This window comes from Mandrillus leucophaeus, unplaced genomic scaffold (genome assembly GCF_000951045.1).
Source record: "Mandrillus leucophaeus isolate KB7577 unplaced genomic scaffold, Mleu.le_1.0 Scaffold16, whole genome shotgun sequence".
In the NCBI taxonomy this organism is placed as follows: Eukaryota; Metazoa; Chordata; class Mammalia; order Primates; family Cercopithecidae; genus Mandrillus; species Mandrillus leucophaeus.
This window is the reverse complement of record NW_012101587.1, coordinates 257,470-266,135: the sequence shown is the minus strand read 5'-3', so window position 1 is coordinate 266,135 and position 8,666 is coordinate 257,470. Positions and strand designations below refer to the sequence as shown.

At 47.8% G+C, this 8,666-nt stretch overlaps 1 protein-coding gene across 1 annotated transcript in view; it reads left to right on the top strand.

Annotated features, from left to right (window-relative positions):
* KCNG2 (potassium channel, voltage gated modifier subfamily G, member 2) overlaps window positions 1-8,095 on the top strand; it is a 25,274-nt gene extending 17,179 nt beyond the window's left edge. Inside the window, exon 9 of the mRNA XM_011975902.1 lies at window positions 7,319-8,095. Within this exon, the coding sequence (XP_011831292.1) occupies window positions 7,319-8,095 (777 nt within the window). The remainder of the gene's footprint in view (window positions 1-7,318) is intronic.
* Window positions 8,096-8,666: the final 571 nt, after the last annotated feature.

Below are 8,666 nucleotides of genomic sequence, written 5' to 3'. Positions count from 1 at the left end.
GATTACAAGCATGAGCCACCGCACTGGCCCTCCATTGCCCAATTTTAACTTGGGTTGTCTTTATTGTTGAGCTATAAGAGTTTCTTATCTATCCTGGATGCAAGTCCCTTATCAAGGATCCGATTTCCAAATACTTCCTTCCATTGTGGGTTGTCTGTTCACTTTCTTGCTATTGTCCTTCGAGGCACAAACGTTTCTAATTTTTATGAAGTTCAGTTTATCAATTTTTTGTGCTTTTGATGCCATAGCTCATGGCCCTTGGCCAGTCCTTTGTCATGAAGATTTTACCCCATGTCTCCTTCTCAGAGTTGTGTAATTTTGGCACCCACATTTTGAGGTTTGGTCCATTTTTTCGTAATTTTTGCATATGGTTCAGGTAAGCGCTCAGCTGGATTCTTTTGTGTGTGGACATCAAGGCACCCCAGTACCGTTTGATAACAAACTGTTCTTCCCCTATTGAACGGTCAAAATTTAGAGTTTCTTTCAACAGTGTTTTGTAGTTATCAGAGTATGAGTTGTTTTTGTTTTTTTGTTGGTTATTCTGATGCATTTCTTCCTTTTGATGCTGTTGTGAGTGAAATTACATTAATTGTTCATGGCGAGTGTATAAGATAAAGTTGATTTTTGTTTATTGTCACATATTCTACAACCTTGTTGAACTCACTAGTTTTAAGAGTGTTTTTAGTGGATTCCTAAGGATTTTCTATATACGAGGTCCTGTCATTTGTGAACCGACATGACCTTGTCATTGGCCTAGCAGGTGTCTCTGCACATTCTGTTTAACCTGCCTGATCGCCCTGGCCGGAACATCCAGTACGGAGTCCACTGGAAGTGACAAGAACAGGCGTTAGCATCTCATTCCTGAACGGACGGGAGCACGGAGTGTTTCGTTACTACGTGTGATGTTAGCTGTGGGTTTTTATAGATGCCTTTTTGTGGCGATTTCCTGTTTGTTGAGTGTTTCTGTCATGAAAAGATGTTGGATTTTGTCGAAAGCTTTTTCTTCATCAGTTGACGTGATCGTGAGATTTTTTTTTTCTATAATATTGATATGATGTATTACGTTAATTGATTTTCAGATGTTAAACCAGCCTTGCGTCCTTGGGATAAATTCCACTCAGTCCTGATGTCTAATTCTTTTTCTACACTGCTGGATTCAGCTTGTTGATACTCTGTTGAATCTTTTAACGTCGGTATTCATATGTGGTTTTCTTGTGATTCTGCATCTGGTTTTTGTATCGGGGTGATGCTGGCCTCAGACTGACCTGGGAAGCCTTCTCTCCACTCTGTATTTTCATAATAGTTCGTGAGGAATTGGTATTAATTCCTTTTTTATGAATAAAATTTTATTTTATTTTTTTGTTTAATAATCTCAGGTTTTATTTGAGATTTAAGAGGCACGTGTGCAGGTCTGCTACCCGGGCATATTGTGTGATGCTGAGGTTTGGGGTAGGATTGGTCCTGTCACCCAGGTACCAAGCACAGCACCCAACAGCACATTTTCCAGGCTTTGCTCCTTCCTGCTCCCCCTGGCAGTCCACAGGGCCTGCTGTTGCCATCTTTATGTCCATAAGCACCCAACGTTTAGCTCACACTTACAAGCGAAAACATGTTGTATTTCGTCTTCTGTTCCTGCGTTAATTTGCTTGGGATAATGGCCTCCAGCTCAGAGGACAAGACGTCATTCTTTCTGTGGCTGTGGATATTCTCCTCTGACCGTTTGGTTGGATTCAGTGAAGCATCTGGCCCTGGGCTTTTCTTGTGGGTAGTTGGAGGGTTTCTGGCTGAGCCTCTTCACTGTGATGGGTCTGTGCAGATTCTCTGTTTCTTCCTGCTGTTTCTGTAGTTTGTTTTTCTGTGAATGGATCCATTTTACCTAAGTTATCTATTGTGTTGGCACACGATTATTCACAGTGCTGCTTTATTGCCCTTTTTACATTTGTAAGGGCAAGAGTTACGTCTCCACTTTCATTTCTGATTCTAGTAAATGGAATTTTCTCTCTCTGTTTCTTCTGCTCAAACGAGCTAAAGATTTGTTGATTTTGTTGATCTTTTCCAAGAACCAGCCTTTGGTTTCATTGGTTTCTCTATGGGTTTTGTCTTCTCTGTTTTATTAGTTCGTGCTCTCATCTGTTATTTCCCTCCCCTGCCTGCTTTAAATTTTATTTATTTTATTTACTTTTGTTTTCCCAGTTGTCTTAGAGTGGAGTGTGAGCTTATTAATTTGGAATCTTTCTTCTTATAGGCATTGGCAGCTACAAATTTCCCTCTAAGCATTACTTTTTCTTTTTATTTACTTATTTTATTTTTTATTTTTATTTTTGAGACAGGGTCTCACTCTGTCACCCAGGCTGGAGTGCAGTGGCGCCATCAGGGCTCACTGAAGCCACAACCCTTTAGACTCAGGGGATCCTCCCATCTCAGCCTCTCGAGTAGCTGGGACTGCAGGCGTGCACCACCACACCCAGCTAAATTTTGTGTATCTTGTAGAGATGGGGTTTCACCATGTTGCGCAGGCAGGTCTCCTACTCCTGAGTTTAAGTGATCCTCCCGCCTCGGCCTCCCAAAGCGCTGGGATTATAGGCATGAGCCGCTGCGCTGGCCCTCTGAGCATGGCCATCTGAGCATTACTTTAGCTGCCCCACGTAAGTCTGGATATGTCCTGTCTTCATTCTTACTCATCTCCAAGTCTGACTCCCTTCTGATTTCTTGGTTGACCTCTTTGATTATCTAGGAATATGTTTAATTTCCACATATTTGTGAGGTTCCCAATTTTTTTCCTGTCATTAATTTCTAATACTGTGGATGGAGAGTATACTTGTATTATTTCTATCGTTTTAAATGTGTTGAGGTTGGTTCTATGGCTGGTATATGTCCTGTTCTGCAGACTGTTCCGTGTGCACGTCGGAAAAACGCATATTGCGTTGTTGGGTGACACGTTCTACGGATGTCTGTGAGGTCCGTTTGGCTCATGGTGTTGTTCACGCCTTCTGTTTCCTTGACTCTCCTGTATAGTTGTTCTGTCCATTATTGAAAGTGCAGTATTAATTAGCTGGGCACCGTGGTGCACCCCTGTAGTCACAGCTACTCAGGAGGCTGAGGCAAGAGAATCGCTTGAACCTGGGAGGCAGAGGTTGCAGTGAGGCGAGATCATACCATTGCTCTCCATCTGGGTGACAGAGTGAGACTCCGTCTAAAAAAAAATAATAAAAATAAAAATTAAAAAGTGGGGTAATGAAGTCTCCAGCTATTATTATGGAATGTCTCTTTCTCAATTTCTGTTTCTGTTCAGTTTTTGCTTCATTTACTTATTGCTGTATCATTGGTACATATGTTTTAATGGTTTTATCTTCTTGGTGGATTGACCTGTTGATCATTACATATTATCTCGAATAACACTTTTTGTTTTAACATCTACTTTGTCTATTAGCTTTCCTGTGGTTGCTGTTTGGATGATACATCTTTTCCCATCTTTTTACATTGTATCTATTTGTGTCTTTGAATCTAAAGTGTGTCTCCTGTAGACAACATTTAGTTCAATTATTTTTTAAAACCCAGTCTGCTTTTGATTGGGTTGTTCGCTCCATTCATATCTAATGTCATGATTGATATAGTTGGGTCTGTGTCTGCCACATCTTATTTTCTGTTTCATGCGCCTCATGGATCATGTTGTTTCTGTATCCTTCCTTAGCTGCTTTCTTTTGCATTGGTTATTTTCTTATGGAGCATTTTAATTGCACTAATTTTTTATATATACATATAAATACATGTGTGTGTGTGTGTGTGTGTGTGTGTGTGTATATATATATATATATAGAGAGAGAGAGAGAGAGAGAGAGAGAGAGGAGGTCTCTGTCGCCCAGACTGGAGTGCAGTGGTATAATCTCTGCTCACTGCAGCCTCTGCCTCCTGGGATCAAGTGATTCTCCTGACTCAGCCTCCCAAGTAGCTGGAATTACAGGCGCGCACCACCACACCCAAGTAATTTTTGTATTTTTAGTAGAGACAGGGTTTTGCCGTGTTGGCCAGGCTGGTCTTGAACCCCTTGACCTCAGGTGATCCACCTGCCTTGGCCTCATAAAGTGCTGGGATCACAAGCATGAGCCACCACACCCAGCCCAGTAATGATATTTTAAAGGTTTTTTTTAGTTATTTATTTTAGTGTTTGCTCTGGAGTTTACCATAAATAATCAGAACCTGCTTCAGGTTTGTGCTTAATTCCAGTGAGATGAAGATGTTACGCCTGTATAGCTGTATTTGCTTTTCTCCCTTTTGGTGCAATTGTTGTGATACACATTGTTACAATTATTGCTTTTGCTTCACTATCTGTCATTTCCTTAGACCACTACACCTTTGCTCCCACACACCTCTGCTCCCACACACCTCCTTTGGGCTTTTATTGGCAAACATTACACATATATTACATTTCTATATGCTGCAGGCTGAATACATTATATACATCTTATTTTTATACAGTTGCTGTTCAAATCAATTAAGAAAAAAATGCATTTATAGTGTCTTTTCTAATTACATAATAACCTTTACTAACACTTTTTGTGTTGATCCACATTTTCTTTTTTTTTTTTTTTTTTGAAACGGAGTCTTGCTCTGTCGCCCAGGCTGGAGTGCAGTGGCCGGATCTCAGCTCACTGCAAGCTCCGCCTCCCGGGTTTACGCCATTCTCCTGCCTCAGCCTCCCGAGTAGCTGGGACTACAGACGCCCGCCACCTCGCCCAGCTATTTTTTTGTATTTTTTACTAGAAACGGGGTTTCACCGGATTAGCCAGGATGGTCTTGATCTCCTGACCTCGTGATCCGCCCGTCTCGGCCTCCCAAAGTGCTGGGATTACAGGCTTGAGCCGCCGCGCCCGGCGTCGATCCACATTTTCATCTGGGGTCACCTGCTTTCAGCCTGAAGAACCTTCTTTAGTATTTCTTGTGAGGCAGGTCTGCTAAGCAGTGAATTCTCTCAATTTTTGTTTACCTGGGAAAGTGTTTATTTTTTACTTTAATTTTTCAACAGTAACTTTGCTGGATATAGGATTCTTGATTGGCAGGGTTTTTTCCTTTGAGCACTTTGGATATGCTATTCCACTGCCTCTGGCTTGCCGTGTTTCTGCTGATAAATCAGCTGTTTATCTGTGAAGCTCCTTTGTAAGTGATCTTCGTTTTGCTCTTGCTGCTTCCATGCTTTTTCCTTGCCTTTGACCTTCATTACGTTTATTATGATGTGTCCATCTGTGGGTCTCTGTGTTTATCCTGCTTGGAGTTCATTGAGCTTCCTGGATATGTAGGTTATTGTTTGTAATAAATTGAGTTTTTTTTTCCACCATTATCTCTTTGCATAGTTTTTCTTCTTCCTTCTCTCCTCTCCTTGGATATTCCCATTATGCATATGTGGGGGCATATAATGGTGTCCTGCGCTTCTCGAGGCGCTGTTTGCTTTATTCTTTTTGTCTCTGTTCTTCAGCATAATTCCCGTCAAACTATCTTCATGTTTACTAATTCTTTTTTCTGCTGGTTAAAACCTACTGTTAAGCTTTTCTAGTGATTTTTAAATTTTTTTATTTCAATTATTGCACTTTTCAATTCCAGAATTTCCATTTGGGTATTTTTTTAAATGTCCATCTCTTTACCAACAGCCTCTATTTGTGGCATTTTCACTTATGCTTCCTTTAGTTTTGTGAACATACTGATAGTGGCTGCTTTGAAATCTCATTCTGTTAAATTTGACATTTGGTCACTCTCACAGCAGTTTTTGTTGCCTGCTTTCTTCCTGATGTATGAGTCATACTCTTCTTTTTCTTCCTTCCTTCCCCTCCTCCTCTTCCACATATCTTGTCATCGTTAGACACTAGACATTTTAGACAAGATACTCTAGCCCTTTCGGTAGTCCCCATCCTGGGCCTGTTACTCACTGGTTTAGTCTTTTGGAGACTGGCTGGGTTACTGTCGTGATGCCCGTGCACCCTTCCTCCTCCCCAGCAACAGTCTCTGTGTCGGGGCAGCGCCAGTGTGCCACAGTCACCCTAGGATGACAGGGTTTGGGGAGCAGCCTCTTCCTCTGTCTCACTGGCCACACCCAGTAGTTAAAACTCCAGGTTGCCAGCTGAGAGCTCTGTTACTCCTCTACAACCTGATCATATTGCAGCTCCTTCTCATTGCTTTCTGAGAGAGCCTGACATTGTTCTGACCCCAGGAGGGCTCCTGCCAGCTGTCTTCTCCCCTCGTTCCCCAGCACCCTAGCCAGCCTGCATCTGGGCGACATGGTCAGCAGACGCATGAATCTGCTAATTCACTTCACCTCCACCTCTGATGGTGTTGAGTGTGTCCTTAGGTGTAAGCTTCTTCATGTTCTGTTGCAAATGAGGTGAGTTCCTTTGAGAGGAGATTACTTCCTGCATCTCCCTCCTGGCAGAAATCTCTGAGCCACGGATTTGGGGGATGGGGACAAGGGCAAGCCTCAGTGTGAATGACACCCTCCCTCTCTAGGAGCTGAGAGCTTGATGGGGGAGGGGCGGGGCAGCAGCCTGAGACCTCATCGGCCTCTCCTGGCCTGGAATCACTGCAGCAAGGGCAGTCAGGCCCTATCTTCTCCGTGTGCCACACCCACGGCCAGCCTCCCGCCCATGACACCCAGGGCCAGCCTCCCACCCGTGACGCCCAAGGCCAGCCTCCCACCCACGAGAGTGGGGACTGGGCAGGAGGAGGGAGCCCCACCCTCCACCGGACTCCCCAAGGACCTAGCCCCAGGAGCTGAGAGCAGAATGTGAGATTGTGATGTTGGCCCCTTCTGGGGGAAGAAGCCCCCTGACTGGGAGCTGTGGGTGGGGTGGGGTGGGAGTGGGAGGGCTGTGTCCGTGGCTGCAGCCATTCCACACGGAGTCTCCTCCTGGCCAAGCTGAGGAGGAGGATGCAGTCTTGACACAGATACCACAAATGCTCTTTCTTACAGAATGTTCACATATAAATAGATGTTTCTTTGTTTGCTGTTTGCTCTTAAGATCACTTCCCAAGGCTTTAAAAGGTCAAAGGTTTAAACATTATTTTCACCAGTTTCCTGGGTCAGCTAAGGGCATCCGCTCTCAAGCCCGAAGTGATCACTATTAAATCTTGCTGGTTTTTCGTTTTGTTTTATTGTTTTGTTTTTTTCCAATAGGAACTGGGCCTGTTTGTCAATAACCCTTGCACCCGCTTCCGTGGGTTGGCGCGGGAAGGGTGGCCTGGGGGATGCCTCTGGTCCTGGGGAAGGAAGGGCGCAGCGCCCCGGCCCTCCAACAGGCCTGCGCCCCCAACCCCACGTCCCCTTTCCCCGCAGGGCGAGTGCTCCCCCAAGTGCCGCAGCCTGTTCGTGCTGGAGACCGTGTGCGTGGCCTGGTTCTCCTTCGAGTTCCTGCTACGCTCCCTGCAGGCCGAGAGCAAGTGCGCCTTCCTGCGCGCGCCGCTCAACATCATCGACATCCTGGCGCTGCTGCCGTTCTACGTGTCCCTGCTGCTGGGGCTGGCGGCAGGCTCGGGCGGGACCAAGCTCCTGGAGCGCGCGGGGCTGGTGCTGCGGCTGCTGCGCGCGCTGCGCGTGCTCTACGTGATGCGCCTGGCGCGCCACTCGCTGGGGCTGCGCTCGCTGGGCCTGACCGTGCAACGCTGCGCGCGCGAGTTCGGGCTGCTGCTGCTGTTCCTGTGCGTGGCCATGGCGCTCTTCGCGCCGCTGGTGCACCTGGCCGAGCGCGAGCTGGGCGCGCGCCGCGACTTCTCCAGCGTGCCCGCCAGCTACTGGTGGGCCGTCATCTCCATGACCACCGTGGGCTACGGCGACATGGTTCCGCGCAGCCTGCCCGGGCAGGTGGTGGCGCTCAGCAGCATCCTCAGCGGCATCCTGCTCATGGCCTTCCCGGTCACCTCCATCTTCCACACCTTCTCGCGCTCCTACTCCGAGCTCAAGGAGCAGCAGCAGCGCGCGACCAGCCCCGAGCCGGCCCTGCGGGAGGACAGCACGCGCTCGGCCACGGCCACCGAGGACAGTTCGCAGGGCCCCGACGGCGCGGGCGAGGCCGCCGACTCCGCGGACGCGCTGTGGGTGCGGGCAGAGCGCTGACGCCTGCGCCGCCCGCACGGGGATCCCCCGCCCCCTCCAGCTGCAGCGTGGGGACCCCCGAGGCGCGTCGAGGGCGGGGGTCGTCTGGCTCTGGGGAGCGGCTCCTGCCGGCCGCGTCCTCGGCCCTCCTGTGTGAGCAGCCCCAGAACTCGGCGGGGCCCCGCCTGACTCCCCTGGCAGCGCTGGGCGAAGTCACTGGCCTGTGTCCTCCTGCCCTGCTTCTTTCTTTGGATTTTTAATTTTCTATACCTAGATAAAAATAAATTTAGTAAGTCCCAGAAGTTCCACACCGACTGTGGATGACTTCGTCCCCGCCCCCGACTTTTCCTGCCTCCGGCCAGGGAGAAAGGGGTAGCGCGGCCCTTGCCAGGCCCCCATGGCACCCAGAATGGGCACCCTACGGAAGGAGGCCCTCCGCATCCACCTCTGCCCAAGGCCACATCACCTTCCCAGGGATGGGACAGAGGTTTGAGCCGACGCTCACAGCACCCCCAGTGCCGCCCCAGTAACTGCCCTTTTGGTGGTCAGGGAAGAGGATTCCAGCCCTGACCTCTAACCTCCATTCCCTGAC